This window comes from Schistocerca piceifrons, chromosome 11 (assembly GCF_021461385.2).
Source record: "Schistocerca piceifrons isolate TAMUIC-IGC-003096 chromosome 11, iqSchPice1.1, whole genome shotgun sequence".
NCBI lineage: Eukaryota > Metazoa > Arthropoda > Insecta > Orthoptera > Acrididae > Schistocerca > Schistocerca piceifrons.
Window position 1 is genome coordinate 75,765,137 of NC_060148.1, and position 12,036 is coordinate 75,777,172.

A 12,036-nucleotide genomic window follows, 5' to 3' on the forward strand; every position below is an offset into this window, starting at 1 on the left:
CCAGTTTAAACTAGCCAGTACTGTGGAATTAAAAATTTCGTTTCAAATACATTGGATGCCTCTGCAGAAAAGGTTAATAAAGGCCAAATTTCTTTAGCAAACAGACAAAAATAACTTCATTGTTCTGCAAGGCGATTGGTGCTTGATGTCAGAAACGTGGAAACAAATTAAAATATGAAACTAATAATGTATATAAGCCTTCGGTAATTATGTGAATATATTTTAATTCACTTGATACCTCCCGGCCAAAGATACCCGTTTTGCTTTCATGTGACGCGAGAGTAAACGAAGGAGAAACAGGAAAACCACTGAACGTCAACACGGGCCACGTGGTGACTGCCCACTGTAGTTCAGACTTCTCTGCGCATCAGCCTCGCATCTACGATATTTGCGAACCGGTCAACACCAAAAAAATCGAATTTTCGAAAGTACCCTAGGGCATCTTGTAAAACACATCATTCTGAAAAATTTGGAACAAAAACATACGTGTTCGAGAAAATATAAGACATGTTATATGGTCTGAAGTGTGCCGAACCGCAGTGCCACGCCTCTTCGTACAGCATTCTCCTATCGCACGTCACTGTATTTCACTCTGTGGAATTGAAACGGGTATATTTTGTAAGCGATGACATCAAACTATATTCAGGACTGTGGAAATAGAAATGTCCTGTGGTGCCTCTCCTGCTCCCAGTCAGCCAGTTTGACAGCCTGCCCATCTTTATTTTTTAAAAAAAAACTCGCCATTAATAGCGGATGGGATTATTTGTAATCGGGAGAACAAGAACTCTTCAGAAAATTTGGACTCTTTATTGCCTAATAGCTAATAACTTCCTGTTTTGTGTGACAAAAGTGAAATATAGGATGCATAAAACCAATATAGACAAGAGACAAGCAAGAAAGTACACATTTCAATACTTACCTCCTAACATTTTTTCTCTCTAATCTTGCTACAGCTTTAAATGGCGTGCTTTTGCTTTCTGCACAAGAATCTATTACCTCACCAAAGTTGGTCAAACTTTTTGCTGCATGAAAATTCGAAATTTCGTTACCTAATACTGAAAAAGCTGTTAATACAAATAATACCCAAGACTGGTGTGGTTTCTGGATCTGATTACATCTATTTTGTCGATGTATGCTAAATAAAACAAAACAGGCCTTTCTAATATTGTAGCAAATTTTATAACACACACACACACACACACACACACACACACACACACACACACACACACACTTACACACCAAATTAGCGAGACTGTATTGGCACAGATAGTCATTTTTAATACACGATAGAATATAATTCAGTAAGTACATATATCAAATGCCTATTAGGCCTACAACAAGCAAAAAGCTTTATGTTAGGAAATAGTTTCACATTTCATTCATACGCACCAGTTTCTCAAGCATGAGATCGGAAAGTAGTATTACGAAATTCTTATATAAATTAGGAATAGTCTCGTCCTTCCACAATTTGTGTGATGTCCCCGTTTATTCTGCTTCCTCATTCCAACAATCTTGTCATCACCAATTCTGTGGACATTCCTGCTACTGTCAAAATTTGTTCGCCGATTAACTTCAGTAACACTGCCAGAATCACCGGTTTAGTTACCCCGCGATTGTTCTGCCATTAGGCGTTGTTACAAATTCGTACAAAACGTTTTCTGCGTTACTTCCGAATCAGAACTTCAGCGGCTGCTAGCCAGGGGCTGTACAACTGGTCCTTACTAGTGTAGCAATCTGGGCAGAAAGTTTCTGTCAAAATTTCATTTTCTTGGATACAACGAGAAGATAATACGTAATCACAGAAACCACTCTCTTTCATTTGACATGACAGCAGTGAACAAAGAGGAAACAGCAAAGTCACTAAATGTGAACACAGATCACCCCCCCTCCCCACTACAAGTCAACCTGATCTGCGCATCAACCCTGGATCTATGATATTTCCTCAACAATACGAATTTTCCCCCTCGCCATCGAAATTGCCGCCTGGTTCAGATACTCCGGTTTGCTGCGTACAGAACCAACAGCGACATTCCTGTTTCCAGAAGCGGGAGAAGGTACTACTCAGACACGACTCAACTGCGCATGCGCGTGGTTCCGCTCGTAACTGCTTAAATGAATCTAATGCAAACAGTTGTGACGTCACGCTCATCGGAGGTAATTTGTTGTTACTAAGCACTGCATTGTCTTCTTACAGCCTTTCACACATTTTGCTGTTGGCAGACACTTGTATGAGCGCTGTGTGTTTTTTGTTTATATATGAAGCATTTCCTTTGGAATTTATATTTCATTCCCTCGTTCATATTTTGTTGCTGCAGTATTATTCTGCAGTAGCGGTATACAGTAATGTCCTTTGTTAGAGTATCGGTTATTACCAGTCAAAATGACAAAAAATTAACTGAAAACTAAATCAATGGAAAACTCCCGGGATTCTAGAAAATTCCCGTTTTTCCTGGTTTTCCTGCAGATGAAAAAATTCCTAGGTCTTTCCCGGATCTTCGGGGTCGTATACACTATGTAATAGTCTCTTGTTAGAAATGGTATCAAACCCTTCTGGAAATCTAAGAATATGGAATCGATCTTAGATTCCTTGTCGGCAGCACTCATTACTTCATGGGCATAAATAGCTAGCTGTGTTGCACAAGAACGATATTTTCTGAATCCGTGTTGGTTACGTATCGATAAGTCATTTTCTTCAAGGTGAGTCATAATGTTCGAGTACAGTATATTCTCCAAAATCCTACTGCAAATTGAGGTCAGTAGTATGCGTCTGTAATTCAATAGGTTACTCCTATTTCCTTTCTTGAGTATTGGTGTGACCTTTGCTACTTTCCAGTCTTTAGGAACAGACCTTTCGCCAAGTGAACGGTTGTATATGATTGCTAAGAAAGGCACTATTGTGTCTGCATACTCTGAAAGGAACCTGATTCGTATTCCATCTGGACCAGAAGAGTTGCCTTTCTTAAGTGATTTGAGTTGCTTCACAACACCTAAAGTATATACTTTTATGTCACTCACGCCAACAGCTGTTCTGGTTTCGAATTCTTGAATAGTTACTTTGTCTTTTTTCGTGAAGGAATTAAGGAAAACTGTATTTAGTAACTCAGCTGTAGTGCCACCATCATCATTGTGGAAACTCTGCTGTTGGTTATATATAAAAATAAAAGTTAACTATACCATGGAATTATACAAAACTTCTCCTCGGTGAATCAAATCCACTACTCATCACACCTGGTGACCTCCATCATCCATCGAATACAGGAGTTTGTTTACGAGTGACGAGCCATACAGTGCTGTACGCATCTCCACTCAGCCACACCCACTGCATTTCTTACTTCTCGAGAGCAGATACCTCAACCATTAGACCAGCTGAGTGCGTTTGCTGGCGTAACTGGAAATGCCATTGTGGATGATGTTTTTTACCCATGGTTTGCAAACACCACCACCAGAGGTTCTCATGTACATCCTCTGAAGTAGGATAACATTCACCGATTAGATTTCCCTTTTGATACTCTTCCCAGAAGTCCTCCGGGATAAACTCTAGTGCAAGTTTCGATGAGAAGCTGAGTCGGAAGAGGAGGTGTACTCAGGCAGCCTACTGCTCAAGGAGACTGCCTGCAATAAGCAGCAAATCTGGGTTCCTGTTCCAGTGCGGCACAGATTTTTAGTAGTCACTACAGATGTAACTGACCAGGGAACCATTTAAGGAATATTCGAATTACATTTTAAGACATACCCAAAACAAGCTGTATCCTCATTACTGTACTAAATATTAACTTTTTGTCATTATTACTTGTATTTCTGTTTACGTTTCTTTCTCCATTTCTTCCTGAGTGTCTTCAATAACTTATATCTACAACCATTCACATAAGTTTTGTTGAGTGGAATTGTGTGAAAAATCCCGTTTCCACGCCCATTTAATTCAGAATCAATTTGTAAGACACACAATCATCACTCAAAACAAAATCTAGATTCAACGCATCAATATATAAAGAATCTTTGGGAGTGGGTATGATTTGTATGGGACACTTCCTACGTAACTACAGTTGAGTGACTCTGAACTGAACGTAATTCTCACGGCAAATACAGAGAACGAGAAATCTTCTGCATATGTGCTCAATCTTCAAAATATCATAGCCAAAAAAGTGAGAAAGGAGTAATGTTTAATGGCAACTGTAACCTCTATCCAAAAACTGAAGGAATCTGTATTTTATTTTATTTACTGTATCGGCTGGTTAATGCCAAAGTAAGCAGTACTGTGGGGGTAAGACTTGGGCACGTGTGGCAACACAACTCACCGGAAGCGAGAGACGGCTGCGTCATCAGGTGGAGGGGTGTGTTGGGCAGACGTGGGAGGCGCAGCTGCAGCAGGAGTCCGGCTGTGGCCGCTGTGGGGTTGACGGTCAGAGTTGGGGGTGGACCCGCCCCCTGTGGCGGTCGGCGAGCTGCACAGAGAAACACTGTGTGGGCGGGCGTGTTCACACAGGGGCTCACTGCAGGCGGTACAGCTGAGGGACTGTCCACCGGGGCAACAGAACACTCAGTGCCAACAACACCAGCCCCTCACTTAACCTGACTGTGCCACCAATTAACTGGTCTTTTTCTGCACTACTTCTGCTATATTCCCCACTGGCGTGGCTTAAGGTGCAAAACAACAAATTGTTCAAAATGAAGCACAAACCAAATTCCAAACATAAGGGCCAACAATTTTGCTGCCCTGACAAAACAACTTTCAGACAGAATTTAGAAGCAGTTAAAGTCAACTGGCTGCTACTTTTGGTTGTGAAGTAATTTGAAAACTGATATATGGATGCTGAATTATATCACTGGAGGAAGAGAGAGAGAGAGAGAGAGAGATCCAGCGATAGAGAAACAAACTGATAAGTTGGGGTATCAACTTACTGTTGAAACAATATGGTCATGGATATGCAGGCGCTGTTTGATGTGAAGCCCAAGGGAATGAAGAAGATGGACAAGAATTACAAGAGCTATGCTATAAAAGTTATCAAGAGTATATTCAAAATCTGCATTTGAGTAAAGCAAATAGAACTGTATATATGCATGTAATGTCTCCACATTTCGATTAATTGAAAAGACAGCAGTGGTGATGTGTTTCTTAAACAACAATTTTCGAATTGAGCAGTTTGCAGTAGAGGCCAACATTAAAAGAAAAAAATGGGTTACGCAGTGTATGCAATTTTATCTGATGGACAACGTTTACAACTTGTGAAGTAACCTGTAGTCTATTGAATATGGATTTTTTTTTAAATTGAAAAGGAAACAAAATAGACTTGTATGGAGCATATGTATCCGAGAGACAGAGGCAACAAATGATAGCTGGATGAAAACGTCACATCAATACTGACGTTGTGGGAGATATGTCGTACACCTGTAGGTGGACAGCGAATATAATCTGCTGTATCCCAGTAGCGGAAAACCTCATAGGATTCCGTGGACGATCTCTGGTAACGCCATGGGGAACTTCAAACAAGACAGGGGGGGGGGGGGGGCAGAGATTGCCTGTCTGTTTAGTGAAAGGGAATGCACGGAAAATATTCAGGGCGATAGTTGAACAGAGACGAGAAGGAAATGTGATTGTAAGGCACAGCCTTGAGTGTGACAATATTACTGTGCTGGCTGCATTATTCTCTTCTTGTTTGACCCCAGTGTGCACGACTAGCCCCAGTGCTCATGGCTCCTGCTTTACTGGATATCTCAGGGAGTCATACCCTACTCTTTGGGGCCAGTCACCTAGGGGTAGCGTCTTTTTTAGTAATCAGGAAAGTCCAGAGTCCCAGGTTTGAACCTCACCATCACTTGAATTTTGAATAAGAATAATCAGCATTGGTGTCTGAAGACTTCCAGCATCAGGTGTCACCCTCTTTCAGCCAACAGCTTTTCCAAAGAGGGCGGAGGGGCCGACAGAGGTTCAGGGCACTCTCTTTCCCTTGAGGTCTGAAACTGCTCCTAAATGAGGAAAAATTGGCAATGATCAACACCGTGAGGATACAGAAGGCAATGTAAACAACTGCTTAAAGATACATAACGTGCATCAACATGACATGTGGCATGTGATTCAATAAGAGCCATAACGGTCTCTCCATTAGCAAAAGACTAGTCCCCCATTCAAACCTCCAGGCGAGGTGGCCCAAGAGGGAGGTGACCACGAGAAAAAGGTTGAGTAACCAACGAAAGGATAACATTCTATGATTCGGGAGCTGGAAAGTGAGGAGTTCGAATGTGGTTGGAAGCCAGAAAATAAGAAACGTATTTCTGGTCACATGAGAATAGGATAGTAGCAACAGCAGTAGGATTCAGTGTCAATAGAAAGGCAGGGAGGAAAGTGAGTATAGTTATGTTATCGTGAGAATCAAAAGCAAACCAACAACATGCATAGTTCAGGTATACATGATGGCGTCGCAAGTTGAAGGTGAAGAGAGAGAAAAAGTGAGGATATTGAACAGGTAATTCAGTACTATGTAATAGTCATGGAGGGACTGAAACGCCATCGTAGGGGAAGGAGTAGAAGAAAGGGTTACACGAGAATATGTACTTGATAATAGGAATAGGAGAGAAGAAAGGCTAGTTAAGTTCTACAGTAAATTTATCCTCGTAATAGCTGGTATAGTCTGTTCAAAAATCACTAGACGAGGGGGTATACTTGGAAAAGAATCAAAATATGGGAGGTTTAAACTCACACCATATTATTGTCAGGCAAACATTTTGAAATCAGATACTGGGCTGTAAAGCATACCCAGGAGTAGATATAGAGACATAAGAATTTAGCAGTGATTAAGAGTAGGCTGAATTTTACGAGACTCGTCAGGAGCAATCGATGTACAAAGAGGTGGAATACAGTAGTACTAAGGAAAGAAGAGATGAGATTTATGTTCTCTGAGGCTACAGATACTGCAACAATAAGCAGCTCAATAGGTAGTTCAGTAGAATAGGAATGGATTTCTCTAACAACGACAGTAACAGAAGTTGGAAAGAAAAACGTAGGTACAAGGAAGCTAACTGCGAAGAAACCATGGAAAATATAAGAAATCCTTCAGTTGATCAATCAAAGAAAAAAGTTCAAAAATATTCAGGAAAATTCAGTAATAGAGAAATATGTTACTTAGGAATTAAATGAATAGGAAGTGCAGAGAAGCTAAGGCGAAATGGCTGCACGAAAAATGTGAAGAAATCAAAGAAGAAATGAGTCTTGGGACGACTGACGCAGCATATAGAAAAGTCAAAGCAATCTTCCACGGAATTAAAAGCAAGCGTGGTAACATTAAGAGCACAATGGGAATTCCAGTGTTAAACACAGAGGCGAGATCGGAAAGTTGGAAGGAGTACACTGAAGGCCTCTCTGATTGGAACAACTTGTCGGATGGCGTGACAGAAGAACAAGCAGGAGTCGGTATGGAAAACAGTGGTGATTAGAATCAGAATTTAAAAGCGCTTTGGAAAATTTAAGATCAAAGACGGCATAAGGTATAGACAACATTCAATCAGAAGTTCTAAAATCATTGGGAGAGGTGGCAAAAGGTCTATTCTCACTGGTGTGTAGAATGTATGAGTCTGGCAATATACAATCTGACTGAGAGAGAAATATAATCATCACGATTTGGGAGACTGCAAGAGCAGAGAAGCGTGAGAATTATCGCACAATCAGCTTAACAGCTGAAGCATCCACGTTTCTGACAAGGATAATACACAGGAGAATGAAAAGAAAATTGAAGTTCCGTGACGTTCATAGGATTTGTGGTCCTGGAGAAAGCGTTCTGCAATATCAAGTGGTTCAAAATGTTAGAAATTCTGACAAAAATACATGTAAGCTATAGGAGAAGACGAGTAATTTGCAATATGTACAAGAGGCAAGAAGGTAAAATAAGAGTGGAAGACCAAGAATGAAGTATTCGGATTAAAAAGGGTGTCAGACAGGGATGTAATTCTTTGCCCCTACTGTTCAATCTATACATCGAAGAAGCGATGATGGAAATAATGGAAAGATTGTAGAGTGGAATTAATAAAATTCAGGGTGAAATGATATAAGACAGTGACAGTGAAGAAGAATTACAGGGTTTGCTGAATGGAATGAACAGTCTAATGAGTACAGAATATGGAATCAGAGTAAATCAAAGAAAGGCGAAATTGATAAGAAGCAGAAGAAGTGAAAACAGCGAGAGACTTAGCATCGTGACCGACGATCAGTAAGTAGATGACATTAAGGTCTTATGCTATGTAGGCAGCAAAGAAACCCAGGGCGAACAAAGCAGGGACGAACATAGCAGGGACGAACAAAGCAGGGACGAACAAAGCAGGGACGAACAAAGCAGGGACGAACAAAGCAAGGACGAACAAAGCAAGGACGAACAAAGCAAGGACGACGTCAAATTCACACTAGCACTGCCAAAAAGGGAATCGTGCTTACCTGGCTTCTGCCGGTGGCTCACCGAGCATACTGCAGACTTCAATGACTTCTTGCGGGTACTCGAGCACAGCGTCCGCCCAGCCCCGCGTGGCCATCACCTGCGGGTGGTCCTTTATGAAGGCGACGGCAGCCCTGGTGGCGTCCGGGCACGAGTGCCTCACTGCCCTGACGGCCGTCACCGCTGCGGTCTCGACGGCCAACTGCGAGATCAGCTGCCGCTCGCAGGCAGCCTTCAGGGCCGACAAGCCGTATTTGTCGGCCGCCGAGAGCAGCTGGGCGGCCGTGTCGGGCAGCTGGGGGGCCTGCAGGGTATACGTGTAGGCGACCAGGAGCCTCAGCACCGGGCCCTCCACGTCGTCGATGCTCACCTGGCCGCAGCTGGCCTCCAGCATGTCGTGCGCGAACATCGCTGCGAACACGGGGCTCGCGGCTGCCAACACGGCCCTGTGAGCCGCCACCCTCGTCTCGCCCGCCACCAGCGTCACCAGGGCGCCGTCACCCCCGTCTAGCAGGGCGGCCAGGGCCTCGGTTGTGGTGTTCTGAACCTCCGGAACTGCCGACATGGTGGGTGCTCCTGAAACACAGTGCCACTGAGCAGCCCTCACACTGCACCCTCAACACTTTTACGAGGCGCATGCATACCTGTATGAAACAACACCTGTGAAAGTGTTGTCCACCCTAAACCAATTGCAACATCACCAGTTTCCCTAAAATGACAAGGGCCCGTACTGCTTCGCGATCACCTAAGGTTTGTAACTACCACTGCGGTGCTGTGATAGACTGCTTTCACCTTCTAAAAATGTTATCGTTCTCAGTCAAAAGATGGTTTATTTATGTCATAGCAAAAAAATTAGCAAAGCAACAAACTTGTTTCAGCCATAAAGTTACACGACTTATATTTAAATCCAAGTTGGTGGCACCTCTAACTAGGAAAAATTTTCTTCCTCGTTATCCCAAGTTCCTCAGATCCGTGACACCTGATCAGAAGCAATGTACATCTAATGCAGAAATCAGTTTCCTCGGTAAATGTCTCAGGCTAGGCACGATTAAACTTGACCGGCCACCTTGACCGAGTGGTTCTAGGCGCTTCAATCCGGAACCGCGCGCGTGCTACGTTCGCAGGTTCGAATCCTGCCTCCGGCATGGGTGTGTGTGATGTCCTTAGGTTAGTTAGGTTTAAGTAGTTCTAGGTTCTATTGGACTGATGACCTCCGATGTCAAGTCCCATAGTGCTCAGAGCCATTTGAACCATTTTTGATTAAACGTGAAACCCAGATGCCTCTCCTATTCCACGGAACTTTAATGTTTTATTGACTGCTGTACAGATTTCCATGTAAATTCGTCTCAAAAACATTTCACACAATAGAATGCCCCGTTAGTAGCTGCTGCTGTAATCAGGTACTATTCCCTTAAAAGGGGCAAACTAGGAATGCTGACGAGACGGACAGGTTTATGTTTCACGGTTTATGTTTCCATCTAGGATCATACACTGAAGCGCCAAAGAACCTGGTATAGACTTGCGTGTTGAGATACAGAGATACGCAGTCAGAAAACGGCGCTTCGGCCGGCAACTTGTATGTAACACAAGTGTGTGGCGCAGTTGTTGGATCGGTTACTGATGCTACAACGGCAGGTTACGAACATTTAAGTGTGTTTGAGCGTGGTGTTATAGTCGGCGCACGAGCAATGGAATACAGCATCTCCGGGGTGGCCGTGAAGTAGGGATATTGCCGTACGTCCATTTCACGAGTGTACGTCGAATATTAGGAATCCAGTAAAACATCAGATCTCCGACATCGTTGCACCGGAAAAAGATCCTGCAGGAACGGGACGAACGACGACCGAAGAGAATCGTTGAAGGTGACAGAAGTGCAACCCTTCAGCAAATTGCAGCAGATATCATTGCTGGGGCATTGACAAGTATCAGCGTGTGAAACGTTCAGTGAAACATCATCCATACGGGCTTTCGGAAAACTTTTGTGACTGCACGACACAGAGTCTCAGGCCTCGCTTGAGCCCGTCAGCACCGACAGTGGACTGTTGATGACTGGAAACACGTTGTCTGGTCGGACGAGCGTCGTTTGAATTTGTATCGCGCAGTTGCTCGAGTGTGTGTACGAAGACAACCTCGTCAATCGGTATACCATGTGTGTCAGCGGGGGACTGTTCAAGCTGGCGGAAGGTCTGTAATGTTGCGGGGTGAGTGCAGCTGGAGTGATATGGGACCCCTTATACGTCTAGATGCGACTCTCGAGGCATGACACGTACGTAACCATCCTCTCTGATCTCCTGCATCCATTCGTGTCCATTCCGCATTCCGACTGACTTTGGCAATTCCAATAAGGCGGTGCGAATCCCACACGTCCAGAATTGCTACAGAGTGGGTCCAGGAACGCTATTCTGAGTTTAGACACTTCCACTGGTCTCCAAACTCCCCAGACATTAACATTATAGAGCTTATCCGGGATGCCTCGCAACGTGCTGTTCGGAAGAGATCTCCACTTCCTCGTACTCTTACAGATTTAAGGACAGCCCTGCAGGATTCTTGGTGCCAATTCTCTCCAGCACTACCTCAGACATTAGTCGAGTCCATGCCTCACCCTGTTGCTTCACTCCTGCGTGCTTGTGGAGGCGGCACACAATATTAGGCGGGTGTACCAGTTTCTCTGGGTCTTCAGTGTAACAAGACCAACATATATTACTCCTACTTTTGAAGCGCTGGTAGGTTAGCATAGGCAAAGCTGAGAAACTGAATTACCGAATATCTGTTAGGTTTTTTCACAGTTGTGTCGCGTGAGCTGTCCTGCGATGCAGTTTGAGCAATCTGCACGGAACGCAGTAAACAACACGAGAGCAATTATTTGATCTCTGAGTAACAGTGACAGCAACGTCCTCTGAGCTTATCCTGCTCGAGGCAGACACTGCAAATGGGTCTGCTACTTAAGTGAAGGACATCTTTCGATTGAAAGGTGTACAATTTATGCTTTATTTCAAGCATCTGTCCATGTTGATAACTCTATGCTTGCAACAATTTGTGACTGTGACGTCTTCCAGCGGCAGCAAAATCGTTTTTTGCAATTTTTAAAGGAGAAAGACATTGTCGAAGAGAAAAGTCGTGTAACACAGCCTCTACTCACCTCGGACTCGGGGAGAAGTGACGTCACGGAGTGGGCTCAGCAGGCAGAACGCTGGTGCAGCAGTGTGGGGCGGACAGCCTGCCCGCCGCTTATATGGCCGGCGGCGGGTGACGTCACTGCCTGCCTGCTGCTGCACGCGTCACCGACGGCTGGTGATGGCCCGTATCAGGCGATCCCTAATCTAAAGTGCGCCGAGCCGTCGGGCTTATATTGTACAGCCAGCCTCCTGTTGCCGAGTTACGCCCCTGACCCTGGGAAATCGAAAATTTGGACACGGGTTCTTTGTCCGATTGAAACTTGGGACTTCCTAAGAGATAAGTTTCCACACAGTCTGTATGTGAACAGACTCAAACAGTTTATTTTCGCATTGTCTGCAGGACGGCTGCGGTTGTACTTCTGATGGTTGCAAGTCAGTTCTCTTTGACTCGAATGAATAGTCGGAAGTGAAATCCACACAGCAGGCATATTCTCCACCAA

At 44.0% G+C, this 12,036-nt stretch overlaps 1 protein-coding gene across 1 annotated transcript in view; it reads right to left on the reverse strand.

The window, feature by feature from the left end:
- The window catches only part of LOC124719716 (ankyrin repeat and SOCS box protein 14-like), a 70,152-nt gene extending 61,175 nt beyond the window's left edge, over positions 1 to 8,977 (reverse strand). Inside the window, exons 1-2 of the mRNA XM_047244920.1 lie at positions 8,423 to 8,977; positions 4,299 to 4,445 (exon numbers count right to left, since the gene is read on the reverse strand). Coding sequence (XP_047100876.1) covers positions 4,299 to 4,445; positions 8,423 to 8,829 — 554 coding nt within the window. The 5' untranslated portion in view covers positions 8,830 to 8,977. The remainder of the gene's footprint in view (positions 1 to 4,298; positions 4,446 to 8,422) is intronic.
- Between the last annotated feature and the right edge of the window lie 3,059 nt (positions 8,978 to 12,036).